A 17,735-nucleotide genomic window follows, 5' to 3' on the forward strand; every position below is an offset into this window, starting at 1 on the left:
CAAAGTCACACTTAAGTTATTGTTAATATTGCAGTTTTGTGTATTTCCTACCTCAAAGTAGCAGTCAGTTCCACCCTCAGTTTTTAACAGTTGTGGGTGGAAGGGACTTCAAGTAGGAATCATCAAATAGAGATTTGAGAACTCCAGATAGTTCTGTGACCTCAGGTTGTCCACCATGGGGACAGGCCACATTGGATAGACCGCACAGGGCTTCTCCGAACACAAAACTGCCCCATGGTTGAATTCAGAGTGCAGGTGCTACTGATTCCAGACAAACACCAGTGTTGGCATCTTGCCTTGAGCTAATGCATGATGTAATGCTGCAGGGCAGCCAATCTGTTTCTCAGTTCTTCAGAGCCTTGCTTTTGCTTTCTAATTGCAGGCCGGCAAACTTGAGCAAGAGCAGAAATTAAAGGAAAGCACTGACAGTCTCAGCCAGCTAAATGTGCAGCTGCATGACAAATATGGCCGGATTGAAGAACTGGAAAAACAAGTACAAAGGATGGAAGAGGTGAGGTTGGAGGTTGGTTGCATCAGCCATGGAGGCACAGGGCACCCCTTCTGCAATGTGTTAATGACTGCCAAAGTTTCCTAAGTATTTTAGTGGCCTCTTTTTAAAATAAAAAAATACCGTTTTTTTTTCCAAGCATGGATTAGTAAGAAAGTTTCATGGTGGTGGTGCTTTAATGCCAAGTATCTTTCCCCTCCTCGTATAAGCTTAAAATGAGTAAGTTACATAAAGAGTAAAAATCTGGAGAAGGATTAGGAGTAACAAGAACATGGTGCCAAATTTGGGTATAAAGTGTGGACCCCAGCCATAGACTTTATTAGTGAAGTATGGTGCTTGCTCAGCCAAGGTTAAATTTCCTTAAAGAGCATAGGATAGTTTTGCCACATTGCTGACCATTGGGTTGGACCAGCCTTCCAAAATTCATAATCCTTCAAACTGTTCATATCATGGGATATTTTCTGAAGTTTCCCAGATGCTTCATTCCCAATCTTGCTGTCCCACCCCAGAAGATGTCTAAACCAGGACATTTGTAACACAATGAATAATCATTTCTGGCAAGTGAATTAGACATGGGTTAATGGATCTCAAGCCATGGAAGCCTGCACTAGACCTTTCCCACTGCAGAACATTCCCATAGTCTATACTCACTTCAGCGGTTGCCCAAAACCTCACAAATTGGGGAAGTTTATTGTGAGCAGAAGTAATTATAGCAGGTTTTTTTTTTCATGTCAGAAGCACCTACCAAGGCGCTTCTGTGTTGAAAGGATTTGCCAGTGACGTCACCATTGCCCGGGGGATGCCCAAGGGGGCTCCTTTCATGTCCCTGTTATTTTTCCCACCAAAGTGGTACCTATTCATCTACTTGCCTTTGCTTGCTTTTGAACTGCTAGGTTAGCAGGAGCTGGGACAAGTTGACGGGAGCTCACTCCGTCACGCAGCTTGCGCTCTCGGATTTTGAACTGCCAAGCTGCCGACCTTAATGGTCCTCTGACTCAGCGTCTTAACCACTGAGCCACTATGGCCCCATTATAGCAGTCAGGCACAATCTAACGTGTTGAGTCCATGTCCTCAATAAGATAGTCAAGATGAAGTTATAGTTTATCACTTCCAAAAAGTTCAGAACATGGCTTAAAATAGTAATAATACCCCAGAGATGGGGTGCACTGAATACTTTTGTGAGGGTATTACATATTAAGGCATACTTGGGATTTCTGCTCTTTGATGGTAATAAGGATTTTGGTTATTTTTTTTTTAACCATGCCTACACCTGTGGCTTATACTATGATTATGTTCCCATCATACAAATCCTGAATGAACTCATTTTCTGGATTCATACAACCACTGAATCGTAAACTAACTGAACTGTCTGGGTTTGTGTATCCCACTAAGCCACCAAAAATCATAACCAAAATTAACACCAATGAAGCTTAGCACATCTGCAAATATCTGCTGTTTTACAACAGCTAAACCCTGGTTCTGAAATTTTGCTTTCCATGAGATTCTAGAGATATATGTTGTCTTTCATTAGTAACTGACTTTGCAGCATTTTTTCCCCTCCCAAAAAAGCAGTAAGATTGTGGTACATTGTGTGTGTACGTGTTACTGTTGGTTGTCCTGTACAGGTCAAATATTCTGATGCTAGGATTTCTTTTTGTATGAATGTGATGATTAATCTTGCACCTTCCAACTGTTGAAGCCCTTTTTCTTTTCAAGCCGGAAATGGAAAATGTCAAATATTTACAAGTTCCTTACTAATAAGTAGATTTTTGAATGACACTCTGTATTTCTATACGAGTACATTAAAATCTGTAACACATGTGGGATTTGGATGCAAGAAACCATTTTTTAATGTGGGTGTTAACAGGAAACTTTTGAGGTGAGGTGGTATTTCACTGGGAAACAGAATAAAGCCAATTTGTGACAGCTTTGGAGCCATCTGAACTCCTACAGTTTTCATTCTTTGTCATTATTGAAGCACTCCAGCCAGACCTTTTGCAAAACCTTTCCATCTTTCTCAGTGTATTCACTAATAAGCTGTGACTCTCGTGAAGCAAACAGAGTTGTTGCAATAAATGTATTACCTAAAATCCAAGGTCACCATATGTTTCTGTAATTAAGTTGGAAGCCAAAGAAATCACATTCCATGAATAGAAGCTCAGCAAAGGACTCAGACTGAGAAGCTTTGGAAATGTGAAACAATAAAATACACAATTCTTACCTCTAGGCCCGAAACAGCTAAACTCATCAAAATTATGGTTTTAGCATTCTCAGTCATGACAAGCTTCTGGTTAGGTGGGCATCCTGTACTAGGTTTGGAACTGTCCTCCCTGGCAAGATACTAAAACATTAATTTGTTTCTAAAGATTCCTTTTTTGTTTAAGGTTGTCTGTAATCTGAAAATTGCATTTCACCCAACGCTTTAACCTTAAACCGAGGTTAACAAAACATAGTTGCTCTGTTTGCAGGATATGCTGAGCCAAATAAACCATATGGTGGTTTAATGTGATGGCCTGGTTCACCTAACCTGCTAAGATGTTGGCATTGCCCCAGTGCCATGCTCAACCACAGGCTATCCTATACCATCTCGATGTCCAATCCTACTTTGACATGTTATATAAATCCTGCCACTCAGAGAATCTGAGAGAAATGAGGGCATCACTTTTTAAGAAAGTTTCAGGCAAACTTGAAAAGGTTCAGAGAAGAGCAAGAAAGGAGGATGAGAAAACTGGTAAATGGGTTGCACAGGAGATACTGAGGAAATGGATATGTTTAGCTTTGAAAAGAGAAGAGTAAGGAGAGGGATAATACTTTTCAGCTGTGCTCATATAACACACTTAACTCGGTAACTGAATGAACCCATTTTTAAACTGATCTTAAGGTACAGAAGGCAACTTGAACGTTAAGAAAAATCCTGCTTAAAATGCAAGTAGTTCAGCAGTAGAACCAACTATTAAGGGCAAGTGGTGAACTCCCTTACATTAAAAACATTCAAATAGATTCTGGTCAATCATCTGTTTTAATATAAATTCCTGTCCTAAGCAGATGTTTGGCCTTGTTGACTTCATCTCTCGTCTTCAAACTCTGAGGCTCTGCATATCCACAATTTGCCAGGTGTTGTGAGCATCCCTGAAGGTGAATTACAAGGAATGCTTTACTTCCTTCTGTATGTTCTAGAAGGTGCTTCTTATCACATTACCTATCCAAAAAGCTTCTAACAGACTCATTTGCCCAATGCATTGCCAACGTCTCCAATTACTAATCTCAGAAATAGCAAAGATACCTAAACTTTCATGCTTTAAAAGGGCAAACAGAAATCAGAGTCCTTCAGAAGCTGTGTTATACTTATCATGAAAAAAGGTCCCTGTCTTGTTTGGCTTTTCAGATAACCATCCCCAAGAGTAGCGCACATATGCACACACAGCCCAAGATGGCTTCTGTCCACAGACTTAGAAACTAAAAAGTCAGAAAATTGGAGTGGGGGGGGGGGAGAAACAGAGGAGAAGTCAGTTCTTTTTAGCCAGAATAACTGGGCAAGTCATACACCAGCATTAATAGCCAGTTCGAAGAAAATCTTTTACTTGTGACTATTGTAATAGTTGGCTTAAGAAGCATCTTTACGTGCAACTGGAGCCAATTTATGACAACTCTAGACCCGTTTACTCTTTCAAACTTACTTTCTTCATTTTTATGTCATGATTATCCATCTACAGTCTAATAGATCCTTGTGCAAAACCTTGTAGAAGTCCCTAGGTTAAAATGGTGGTTATTGTGAATAACATTTAGTTGTAGATCTTGCAGTATGCATCCTGGTGAATAGCCAAACCAGCCTTCCCCAAGATGACACCCTTCAGCTGTGTTGATTACAGTTCCTATCAGTTCAAGCCACAGGTTGAGAAAGGTTGTGCTAGTGGCAAAAGTATTTGGTCTTTGATTCCTGGCCTGATCCAGGAACTGGAACTGCAAGTTGTTAAAGTACCACTAGTAGCTCAGGGTTGAACTTTCGAGTCCTTGGTGTTCTCTGAGCTTGGTTGTTTTCCTGCAGACGTTTTGTTACCCAACTAGGTAACGTCTTCAGTGAAGACGTTACCTAGTTGGGTAACAAAACGTCTGCAGGAAAACAACCAAGCTCAGAGAACACCAAGGACTCGAAAGTTGTTAAAGCGTTTAGAGAGAAGCAGGTTGCTGTTCTCTCTTGCTGATTTAAGATAAAAAGCACATGAATCAAAGAAGTTGTGCTGGTTTTCTTTACTTAGAGCCTTGTATTATTATTATTATTAAACAAAAATTTACATCAGGCACAATCCTTGTTACTTTGCTATTCTTAGGAAAAGAAAACATTAAAAGAAAAGAAACAGCTTTTAAAAAAGAAGTTGCATCAGATGATGTCAAATGCTGAAAATACTAAAAGGTGAGTGAACTGCACACAAGTTTTTTTTAAACTAAATCAGTAGGGGGTTTATAAGCAGCTATCAAGTTTTTAAAAGCAAAGGAGAATCTTTGCCATGGTAAAAGATGGACCACCGTGTACTTTGTACCTTATACAAGAGCTGCAATTTTACCTCTAAACTGATTTAGAAAAATTTAGTCTGTAACAATGGTGGTGGAATGTTCTCACCTGATCTGATCTTAATTAGGGAATACTATTTGGTAGTATCATTTTCTACTTGTGGTGTGGACTATACTAAGGTTGGTTTTCAGATATACTCCTCTCCCATGCCAGAGAGTCTGGAAGATCTGCACATGATAGAAGGTTAGAGCAGATCTATAGCTCTTATCCATCTTCACTTCAAATGGATCACATCACATCCTAAGCCATGAGCCTGGGTAATCTGTATGCGGTACATCTTTTACAAAACAGCAGGTGGATCCCATAGAGATACCACATACTTTTCTGTATAGATACCAGATGTGATTGCAGTAGACACATCCTAGCATCTATGCTTGGTGATTGCATACAGTTTCCAAATTCCATATTGTACCACATATTGTACCAAAATTCAGCAGCAAATTGCAAATCAAATCTTTTCTCTTTTGGCAAAGTGGAACCAGGATAAATATCAAAGGGTGCACAGTACTAGAGGATAAAGTAGGGGTTCATCTTCCATGTCTCACGCAGTAGCTTATAACGCCCCTTAGGAGCTTAACCAGCGAAAGTCAAAGATACGGAAAAGTTCCGGAATGTATATATGGAGCCAGTTTGGTCTAGTGGTTAAGGTGCTGGGATAGAATCCAGGAGACTGAGAGTTCTAGTCCCGCGTTAGGCATGAAAGCCGGCTGGGTGACCTTGGGCCAGTCCCCTTCTCTCAGCCCAAGAGCCAGTCAGGCTTGGTAGGAGAGTTCTAGTCCCGCCTTGGGCATGAAGGCCGGCTGGGTGACCTTGGGCCAGTCCCTCTCTCTCAGCCCAACTCACCTTACAGGGTGGTTGTGGGGAAAATAGGAGGAGGAAGGAGTATTAGGTATGTTCTCCGCCTTGAGTTATTTATAAAAAAAATAAAGGTGGGATATAAAATAAATAAATAAAGTTCATGCAAATTTTGTGTCAATTGTTTTACCCCAATTAGCCTTTATTTTCCTTCCTCTAACGCTTTTCCAGTGCATACGTTAGCTGACCTTTCTTTCTCATTTGTTCCAGGTGTGTAAAAGTACAGACAGAGATCTCTGTTCTTCAGGAGCAAATTAGTCACCTGGATCGTGTGATCCATTCTCAGCACCAACTTTTGCGCAATGTGATTCACCAGGTTTGAGTAATCTACTTCAATATACTAGGAGGGAACCCGTTCTCTGAGTGCGGATTCCTGTGTAGCCATATCATCTTCACATACGTGTGAGAAGGAGGGACTGAGAAACTTGGGAGAATGGCAGGTTTACAGAAGCCCCCTCCCGCCTTAGAAAAATGAACAGGGAGGTGGTTGTAACCATTAAACAATTCTTTATTTTCACCAGGATAATTTTCTGTTTAGTCTTCCATTTATTTTGGCAGCAGTTAACTAAAATACTTCAGTCCAGAATTTTTGTTAGTATTGCTGTTGATTTGAACATGAGCAAGTCTATTCATGTACTACAGTCCTGTGCATTTATATTTGAAAGTTACTTTGAAATACACTTTTTACATACATATTACAATATAAAATTAATGTAATCTAATTTTTAAATAGATCCTGCTGTGTTCTGTAATATTGTATCACTATCTTATTAATTAACACAGTAATTAACTGCACAGCTATCTTAAATAAATGCTTGAAATGCTGTTATTTGAGAGAAACAGTTATCCAATTAATCATTGAACAAAATATGGAAAAGTAAAGACAGACAAGACTGGGCATTTTTGAAAATGAAAATCAGAAAAGTTCAAGAAGCAAAGACAAAAGTTATTTCTCTAATCATTTCACTATGAATATTAAGGACTAAAGTAAATGTGGCAGATGGCAAAAATATTGTTTTATTCTGTCCTTTTTTATATCGTAGGAGATCTGGATAATAATGCTATACTAGAATTAATTACTACATTTCTATGTATTTTTCTGTTTTTCCCAAAAGCAAGAACCCACCCACCTAGCCAGCCAGCCAAAGGAGTAACTAAATGAAAATTGTTGGCAAAGCTTATAATATATATACCAATTTGATTATAACTGTTTTTAGAAGGATGGTGTTTTGTAGTGGTCCAGGTTTTGACTACAGTGGGGAACCCCACTTGACTTTCGGCCAGTTACTCTCTCACACAGGGATTTTTTCTATGGGGAAAAAATATGAAGGGATTTTATGTGAGCTGAGGAGAAAAGGTAGAATATAAATCTAAATAATTATTTATTTTGACTTGACAAAATAAGATTTAAAAGTAGTTATGTACCAAATTCTTATTTATTCAATGTATCTGTTACCTCAGTATTCTCCAGGCAGTATACAGATGTTAATGATAAAAGCAATAACATAGTACTGATGAATAAGTAATGCAGTGCAGGTAAATATCTAATACATTTAAATATAAAGTTCAAAGATGCCTCATGTTAAAGTCCACTTCCATACTACTTTAAGGCATTTAAGATAACATGTGTTTGATATAATTCTATATAACTCTGAACATATTCCTTTGAATTTAAATGATGTGATTCTACATCATTCTTCAGACACTGGTAAGGTTTTTTAAAATTTGCATTGGTAGAAGCTCATGAACTTTCCCCAGCTTCAGAAATCTTCAGGTGTGTTAACTTTAACTGAGAAGAGTCTTTTCTTCTTCAAGCTACAAAAAGAATAAAGCGTAAAGAAACGTAACAGAGTAAAAGGCACAGAACTATATATTTTTTCATCATATTGGCAATGTGAAATGTTACTCAGGAGTGCCTTCCACCGTGAAATAATTTCATGGATTTTGAAGGCACGGACTTCTGAAATGGCGTCTAGCAAGTTTTGTTACTAATTAATTTCTCCATATGGTTTTAGAATGAGGGGCTGAATAATGAACTGAAGCAACAGGATGAAAGAATAGAAAGCTTAAAAGACCAGATAGCGATGCTTCAAGCAAAGGTAAAAGGATGGTGATGGTGGTGGTGATGATGATGATGATGATTGCGACACTCAGACCTGTTCTACCCATTATGCTGAATCAGCCCCCCGCCCCCAAATCTGGATGGGTCAACTTCAGGTCACAGCATTTTTTATATACTTTCCTAAATTATTGCAAGCCTTCTGTACTGATCCAATAGAATGTACGAACGTTGCAACATCTAAATGAGATGCAATTGTTTGGTTTTGTAGTGTCATCCATACTAGGAATTTGCAAGATCAGTTTTAGGCATGGCTATCTCTACCCCAGGGATGCCTGTGTTGTGGTAGCACGCAAGGGTCACTTCTATTTATCCCATCTTTTTATTTAATTGCAAGTTGTCATTATCCTACAAAACGTGCAGGCCAATAAAGCCAAGCATCTACCTGTTTGCGTTAATACGTGATGTTCAGATGAAAATAACTTATATACTCTATTCTCCCCTGAATTTGTAGAACAAAGAACTGATGTATCAAGTGGAATTCTGCATGAGCCAATCAAAACCCAAAGTCTCCAAAGCTGTTTCCACAAAGTACGTCCTTTCCTTCCTTTTATGGTGGTCTAGCAACTACATCTTTAGAAATGCTAAATTAAATCCTTTGGTTTTAATGATTAAACATCAGTATGTATGTATGTATTTATTTTTCAAATTTCTATCATCGCCCATCTCCCCCCGAACAGGGGGACTCTGTTCCCATGTATACATGGACTTCTTTCCTTTCTCCCAATCCCTCCAAAAATGTCTGAAAATTTCTACATTTTTTAAAGGGATGCAATATAATGAGGACCACTGTAAACTTTTCCCCTGGAAATGTTTCAATTTGATGGCCACTAAACACAGTGGGAAAGTGCTTAGAGCCATCTCTTTCCACGTGGTTCTGTTAGTTGTATTGGGACTGCAACTCCCAAAATTCCCATCTGTTTGGGAATTCTGGAGGTTGTGACCCCATCTGAAGGGGTTTAGATTGGGAAAGGCTGGTGAGAGTCTGACTAGACATTTGGTAATGTCTTAATTATAACAGCCTGTGGAATGCAATAACCATTTTTGTCGATGATCCTGAACTTGGTTACTGAATTAATTCATCTTCTGATTTACACAATACATTGGAGGATAAGCTAATCAACCCGTCTTCCCACAGCACATGAAAGTATGTAAATCCTAACAGGTTAAAACTATCCAAGCTTAGCATGATGTAGGAATGAAGCCACCTGACCTGGTTAAGTTAGTTGAGTGACAGCAGCCAATGTACAAGCTGAACTTATTGTGCTATGTGTTGTCTCACTATGGAAAATCACGTAAGTTGGGCTAGATAATGGACAGTACAGTTGTTGTCAGGATATGTAGCTCAGTATTTTTCCTACCATCTGGCAAGATCTTTGCTCTGTGAATCAACCAGACTAAACTTATGGAATGTGCAGAGAGTCTCCAGAAGGTGGGGCCAAAGCATGCAGTAAGCATATCGTAGTTACAGATATGAGTTTGCAGTACTTCCAGCACTTGGTCACTGCAATCATTAAAGGAATTAGCTTACAGAACCCAATTGCAGGGAATTCTAATATTTCAAATGCAGGAATTCTGCAGTTTTCAGCTAATTCAGGTATTCAGTCAAGCCATAGTCTCTACTAACCATACTGAAAAATTTACTTCATGGTTTGAGTTTTCCAAAATGTTGCTACTTTAATTTCCAGCTTCAAAAAAGACTGCAAAAAATTTCTGAAAGTTTAATTCCCTTTTCAACCTGCCATTGTCTGACTGAACATCATTAAAGCTTGTTTTTCCATAAAGTACACCAAATTTGCTCTGTATGTGGTAACAGCTGCCTTTCATTGAAAAAGCATGTACATTTCCCTCTGTAAAATTAATAAAGTTGTGGGAGTGTGCTTTGGTGTCTAAAATAAATTTCTATTTGAAAAACAAATCTGATACAGAATTTGATCTCACATGGAAACCATTTTTGGAGCATAATTCTGCTCACGGGTTTGCACCACATCCAAAATTTGGGCTTCTCGTAAAGTTCTAACATTTAACTTTTGGATAACTTGTTAAAACAGGGACTTTTTTCAATTGACCAGATAAGACCATATTTTTTCACTTTGATACATTTTGTCCTGATTACTGCCATTAATATCTGCTTATTAACTTAATTTTAACAATGATCTGTAGTTTTAAAATAATAGGTTATCCAAATACCTAGAACAAAATTGATATTGCTCTGAAAATTTGAGCTGTTTATTCAATTTTTGATGCTTGTAAATCCGGTATCTATTTACTTAGTGCTTTTCATACTTTTTTCTTTCTTGCTTCTTTTCTGATTCTGTTTCTCTTTTTTCCTTTTAAAATATTCAGTAAAAATATTTATTTTAAAGAAGATTAGTTGGATTCACATGTTGTTTGGTTGGGTTTTTTGGGTTGATATGTTGGGTGACCCAGTCAATTGTTACATGTTTATTCAGTGAACCATGGTTAAATATACCATAGTTTAATGTAATGTGTGAATTTAGTTATGAAAGTGAAAAGGATCGTTATGAAGTTGAATTGATACAAGACGAGTTAATCTTCAGACCTGTTTTATTGCTGAACTGAAAAAAAAATCACTAACAAAAGTAAAAATATGGAGTAGCAGAACATGTAAGAACTTCTAAGAGATTCTTGCCATGTATGCTGGTTCACCTTCCATTTTTTAAAAGATAATTTCCAAATTATTACAACCTTTATTTAGATCAAGAGACAGATATTGTCACTGTGCTTCCTGGTAAATCTTTATGAAGTAACCTAAATGCTGTTGACGGTTTGTCAACTACATCAGACGACTGATCTAACACAGTTCTTAGGATCTTTGAAATAACTCCTTCCTCCAGATTCTTTGAATAATGTCAGTACGGGATTAATTTTCACAAGCTAAATTAGATTTTTCAAAATGGTACCTTGCTTAATTATACATTTCTCTGTCTTATTCCAGGATTGATGGAAATTTGCCATACACCGTGATATCCAGCCTTCGCAAGTGACCTATTCCTACAGTGTCTGAACCTTCCTCAGATCCATCACAAGGATTGTTATTTCTTTCCAGAATAACTTTCTATGCATTTCCATTGGATCTACTTGCACAGGGAACTCTGGCATCACCTAACAAATTTCATCTTTTGAATTAATGTAAGGAATCCCAAGATGATCTTCTAATGGAAGAAGTAAATTCAGATGTGATGGAGGACAGCCACAAGGGCTGGGACATATGGAAGAACAGATTCCATTTTTATTCATTTATAGGGACATTATAGAAGTATTGTGTTTTTTCCTACCAGTGATGGAAATGCACTGGCTTCAGAACTCATTAATCCATAAGGACACATTTCTGCCAGCAATTTATATACATGCATCTGAATCTACACTGAAGAATATTATGGAGGACTAATGTAGCTGGACTTGAATTCAGACACACTCAAATATATGATGTGGAACTCAAATATGTGATACTAACTGATCCACAGCTGACTAAAACTAGTTTCATGAGAATTCTCTCTACCTGATTTTGGATACCAGGAGAGAGGGAAGGAAGATGAATGTGCACTTGTGTGGAGACAGCAGCCATTGATGAGAAAATGCTCTCATCACACCTAACTGCAGTTCTTAGTGTTATATTTTATGGAGGATCACAAGTAAAGTGAACCTTAGAAAACTTTGAATGGAGTTACTTCTTTACTGCATTCCCACCACTTCAGTGTTTTAGGATGTGGCAAACTAATTACACTGTAGTTGTGAAAAGTGATAATTTTACAAATGGTGCTTCTGAAGAAAACAAAGTACCTCTGGGAAGTGCAGCTAAGCACAAAGAACACAGTCCTAAAGCCATCACTGTATCATGATTTAGAATCAGTAAAATGTAAATGTTCTGCTCTTCTATGCAGGTTCATCAGGCAGTATGCCCGAGGCAAGAAAGTAGGAATATATATTTTAATTATACCTCTATAAAAACAGACTGTACATTTGCCCTGTTTTATGACAGAGCAAGAGCCTGTTTTCCCATAAGTTTAAATGAAGAATAAATGTATTTATCTGTGATTGTTGTTATAGCATCCTTAATATGGTTATCAGGAAGAGAAAGGCATCTAAAAATCTCAAGGACACTCTTTGCTAGTGGCTGATAGGATAATAAAAGGTAAGGCCGACGGTTCCTTGGCCTCCAGCAGGATTTATGCTTAAATCTGGCTAGATCATATCATCATCATAGCAGAATAAATAACTGGCACATTGTTCCATCAATTATTTAAGCCACAAGGCCGTAAGGGGCCAGTGTACATTATGGACAAAACTATGAATTTGACGGAAGGCAACTTTCTCAGTGTAATGAGAGCCAGCATGATTTGATTATCTGGATTCCTCGGAATGAGTCAAGAATGCAGTCAACTTTTTTCTTCTCTGCTTCAGCCCAACCTTTCCTCTCGCCTTTCCCAAGGTGGGGGCCACCCCAGAACACTCAGGGCTCTCTCCAGGGTGCAGCTGCTTCCTGTTTTGCTGGCTCGGAGGCGTGCCTGTTTTGGAGTGCTTTACTCCTTCCTGCTCCCTGTATTTGGGCAAACAGAAAATCCTTTTCCCATTTACATTTCAGGGATGGGATTGTGTTAAGAAAGGCTCGTGGCAGGGCCTGGCCAGTGACCTAGTATTGATGGGACCAGACCACAATGAGCACCTCAGCTAGCAAATGGAAATAATGGCTTTAATTTTACCCCAAAGGATGAAATTCACCCCAAAGTCGCTAGTGGTTTCAAGTTTTTAACAGCAAATATGTCATCTTTCATCTACCTACCTATGTGGTCGCTAGGAGTCAAAAACAACTTGATGGCACAATCAGTCTTACGCCATCACATGTCTGCCTAAATGCAGATCCTTCACGGAGAAATACTTCTGGTGTCCTTTTCCTCTTTGCAGGCAGATGCTTCCGTTTCTCCCCAAAGCAGAGCTTCAACTTGGTCCCTTTTCTCAATTGACCCAGTGTTTCTCAACCTTGTCAACTTTAAGATGTGTGGACTTCAGCTCCCCAAATTCCCCAGCCAGCCACACATCTCAAAGTTGGCAAGGTTGAGAAACACTGAATTGACCCAACAGCCAACACTCCGGCCTTCTCCCCTTCCTCTTCTCTCCCTTCCTTAATGGCACAAGAAAAACAATGCAGAGCACTGGCACCATTTTGCCAGTACTGGAACTGCCATTTTCCCTTTGTGTTAGGAAGCAGGATGTTCTGTAAGGTATGCTTGGAGGACCATGTTCTGAAAGTGTGAATGAGGAAACAATAGATTTACAGTTGGGATTTAGAGGGGCCACAGGGAGATGTAGACCAAAATTGAGAGGAACTTATTGGATGTAAGTTTGTGTTCCTGGAGAGTGGGGATCTAACTTGAGATAAGGGGAGAGGTGAAAGCCTAGCACATAGCTAATTTACTTACTTTCAGAGAGAGAGTCAAGAAGGCAAAGCAGGAAGGAAGTCTCCTAAGTTTAGCAGTTTCCAAAAGAAAGAGCAGATGAAGGAGATCAGGAGATCTGAGTGACTCTCTTTTTTTGAGTAACTTGCCCAGAGTGTCGATGAAGATTCTCAGTCATCCAGGTGGAATTGTCTATAGGTTGAGTCATGGCAACTGGATTTCTTTCTTTTTGGTTGAAACAGTTTGCTGTTCATCCAAGCATGCTGCCCTTTCATTAGTCCCCAGGAAGATTAAGTCCACTTCACAAGTTTACCAGGAAGGCTGCTCTTAATGATCTACTTGGGGATGAACAAGGGATTTAGGAGTAAGACATCCCAAAGACAATCCACACCTCCATGGCACTAATGAGCCATTCAGGCGTAGGGACAATGCAGCCACCCTGGAAGACATTTATGAGGTCCCCTTACCAACCTTTGCCCAGACTGAAGAAGCTGCTTGGACAAGCAGCAAAATGTTTCAACCAAAAAGAAAGAAAGCCAGTTGCTGTGACTCAACCTACAGACAATTCCACCTGGATGACTGAGAATCTTCATTGACACTCTGGGCAAGTTACTCAAAAAGAGTCACTCAGATCTCCTTGCCCAGAGTCATCCTCTGTCTGTGTGTGGTCCTGAATGTAATATCCTTTTGGGAAAATCCCAGAATTCAAGCCTGAAAAAAATGCAGATAAGCTCACGTCTGATGATTTTCAGTTCATGTAGAATATCATGAACAGCTTAGGCCAGACCACAGGTCTCCCAATCTTTTTGGCCTGGTGGGCATATTGGATATTTTTACAACATGTTGTAAGTGCTCTGCTGTGGGATGTGTGTATATAGTATCATGAACTACAAGGGCAAAATTGCTGCAGTTGCTCCCTGCTCCTCCCCACTATACTTATTAGTTGTGTTCACAGTTTTAACCCCCATCACTAAATTTACACAATATACTTAACCATAGAGTAAGCTAACCAAATGGGTTGAGTTGATACAACATACTAAACCCTTAAAGAAACCCTAACCAAAGTTAAAATTAACCAGACTGATCATGTTTCATCAATACAGGTCTTAGGGGTGTAACTGATCAAGAGAAGAGTGTGGTGTAAACACAGGCACTATCGAGCCCAACTTTCCTTTGGTCTTGTTTTGCAATTTGCTTTTAGCCCCCAACAGTCCCCAGTTAATTTGGGGATAACCTAGTTCCTCCCATCAACTGTGTCACGCAAACAGCTGATCAGGAAGTTAACTGACTCCTGGGCCAGAGACCAAGTCTTAGACAGGCCTTGTGAATATGGATCTGCTCTAGGCCCTCTGTCTGCAGCCATTTCAGTTTCACATAAACTGCCTCATGGTTCAATAGAAGAAGTGAAAAGTGGGCAGAAATGAGTGGGTATGGTTGCTTCCTCCCCACCCCGCCCCCATTCTGTGCATGGTGGCACTCACCTCTGTTGCATCATACAGGCTTGTTCGTTTGACCTGGAGAGGGGGGAAAAAGGGAAAAATTGCAAGAGATAAAAACTTCCTAATGGGCTTTGTATCAGCTGGGAGGATCAAAATAAATGGTCACGGGGTGAATGATTGAATCGCCCAGACTTGTGTGCTGCACACAAAGGTATAGGTCAAATGGCTTTCTAAGCTTATGGTCAAGGGTGTGTGTGTGTGTGTGTGTGTGTGTTTGGTGCTTTCAGGTCAGTCTTGACTCCTGGCGACTGCCTGGACAAGTCCCTGCAGTTTTGTTAGCAAGATTTAAGAAGTGGCTTGCCCTTGCCTCCTTCCTAGGGCTGAGAGAGGAGGACTGGCCCAAGGTCATCCAGCTGGCTTTGTGCCCAAGGCGGGACTAGAACTCTCAGTTTCTGGCTTGATGCCTTAACCACTACACCAAACTGGCTTTCTTATGGACAAGTAATAGAAGAAAACTCTCTTCTGTTTAAGGTAGCAGGTGCTTCCAATTTCTATTCTTCTTTCAAAAATTCCAGAAATTGGTATACATTTCATAATCCATGCCATGCAAAGAGCTTAGTCCTGTGGGTTATAATGACCTTACAGGACAGTAAAGAAGGTCAGATAGTTACAGACTGTTTTTCAGGTCAACTGCAGTTGGCAAAGTGCGCAAGCAGACTTTCAGCAGATGCAGCTTCCCAAATTATTGGATAGAAATGCTCCTGAGGAGTGCATGGCTGAGGTGTTCCGTAAGGGAGGGAGCTTTCTCAAAACCTACCTACTCTGGTAAAGGGTAAGACAGAAACTGAGTACCACCCATCCACCATCAGTACCTATGGAGCAAGTGATTTCTGCCTGATGCATGTTGACGTTATTCTATTCCAAATATGAACAGAGAAGTGTCAAGAAAAGATTTAAACATATCTATAAAATTTCTGGATATATTTCTATCCAAAAATCTGCTTTACCGCAAAAAGTCATATTACGACATTGTTTTTCCTGCATTATGATGCTCTCATGATGTGGAAGATGTGATGTTTCAATTGTCACGCCTATCCCGTTTGCCTCTCCATATACTTCCAATCTGAAATCTCATGTATTACCCAAATTGTGCACCTTTCAGTTATCCCCAAATGCTTTAAGAAACCAGAAATACCACGAAGAGGATGCAGATGTTTCAATTTTTAAATAAACATTGATCATTTGAAGCGCAGGCATCGTTGCCATCGTTAAAGATCAAAGGACACTTTTCCTATATCTTTGTACATGATTTGTTTAGTAGTGCCAGCATTTTATTTCTATTTCAAATTTCCATCACCGCCCATCTCCCCCAATGATAGTTGCTGAGCTGTCCCCAGGGATTATTACTATGGCAAATGGTAACATTAGATAATGCCAGTGGCTTGCCCCTTACTCAAGCTGCATTTGGAAAATAGGCAAGTCAACAGTAAAAAACATACCCTGGAATTGTGTGATGGTGGAAGGTGAAAGATCCCCTGTGCAAGCACCAAGTCATGTCTGACCCTTTGGGGGGACACTGCTTTCACAATGTTTTCTTGGCAGACTGTATTGGGGTGGTTTGCCATGGCCTTCCATCCTGGAATTAGGGAAGCTATTTATTTACTAGGTTGATGTCCCACTTTTCACACACAAGCTGAAGGTAGTGTGCATGCTGCTCCTGCCTTCCATTTTCCCCTGCAACTCGGTAAGTTGAGAAAATTCCTACAGGTAGGTACGTATGCATGTCCTCATGTATAAGATCTATACCCTGTCTTTCATCCAGGAGACCATGGAGCCACACACTGCACATGTTCCTTCTGCAAGATCCTACTTCAGAACTAACTTTGGGCCGTTAATGAAAGTCTGTACTCAAATGAGAGGCAGGATTTTAAATTCCATAGTTTTTCTTCACAGATGGGTATGAAGGAAGTGCCTGGCAAAGAAAAGAGAAATGGGGCCTTATTCACACTCTGGATGAAGCCACCTGCTGTCATTCTCCCACCTAGCTGGCAGCTGTTCTATCAGGCTTCCTGAACATTTCCCCAGATGCACTTGTTAAGACCTGTAGCCATCCTTTCCTCATTCCCTTGGGTTATCCATTAAGTACAGCTGTTAAATGATTGGCAAATAGATTCATCTAGACATTATTCAGTTTAATCATGGAATCAAAATAATAAAATAATACAAACCAATGCAACTAAAACTAAAGTGATTATACAGGGCTGATACAAACCCATAAAATGACCATGTCTTTCTGACCATCTGGTTTGGGATAGGGACTAGATTATATTATTGGTATTTCCAAACAGTTGCAGCAGTCTTATTTGGTGAAAGAGCAGGATAAAAATGTGCAAATAAGCAATCTAAGGGTGAAATAAAACCCAGTTCCCGCAAAGAATGGGTATAATCTTCCCCAAATGACCCCCAGCCTTTGGGTCATAGTGGCTGGTAATTCAAGAAATTGTATTCTTAAGACCTGGACGGGATGAGGTTGATATTTTCTTTAAAAAAATTACTGGGACTATAGTGAATAATTTCTATCAACTTCACCCTTTTTCTGGCTGAGTTCCTACACTGAAGCCATGGTTTCTTAAGCCATTTTTGAAAACGTCACCATTAGCTGAGTTCCTACACTGTTAACAAACAGTGAGTGAATTCACATCACATGCAAAGCCAGAATCAAGTAAGACACATTATGACTTAAGTGTGGTATCTGCAGTCTCTGTGACCCTTCTCAGACACAGGACACATTAGATCATGTTTGCTCTTCAAGACAACAATCCACTAC

General features: G+C 39.6%; 1 protein-coding gene across 1 annotated transcript in view; it reads left to right on the top strand.

Moving 5' to 3' along the window:
- Nucleotides 1-11,516, top strand: part of CCDC68 (coiled-coil domain containing 68) — a 36,863-nt gene extending 25,347 nt beyond the window's left edge. Inside the window, exons 6-11 of the mRNA XM_063295812.1 lie at nucleotides 383-511; nucleotides 4,837-4,919; nucleotides 6,144-6,249; nucleotides 7,949-8,032; nucleotides 8,507-8,583; nucleotides 11,012-11,516. Of these exons, the coding sequence (XP_063151882.1) occupies nucleotides 383-511; nucleotides 4,837-4,919; nucleotides 6,144-6,249; nucleotides 7,949-8,032; nucleotides 8,507-8,583; nucleotides 11,012-11,060 (528 nt within the window). The 3' untranslated portion in view covers nucleotides 11,061-11,516. The remainder of the gene's footprint in view (nucleotides 1-382; nucleotides 512-4,836; nucleotides 4,920-6,143; nucleotides 6,250-7,948; nucleotides 8,033-8,506; nucleotides 8,584-11,011) is intronic.
- Nucleotides 11,517-17,735: the final 6,219 nt, after the last annotated feature.

Source organism: Candoia aspera, chromosome 2, assembly GCF_035149785.1.
Source record: "Candoia aspera isolate rCanAsp1 chromosome 2, rCanAsp1.hap2, whole genome shotgun sequence".
NCBI classification, from domain to species: Eukaryota; Metazoa; Chordata; class Lepidosauria; order Squamata; family Boidae; genus Candoia; species Candoia aspera.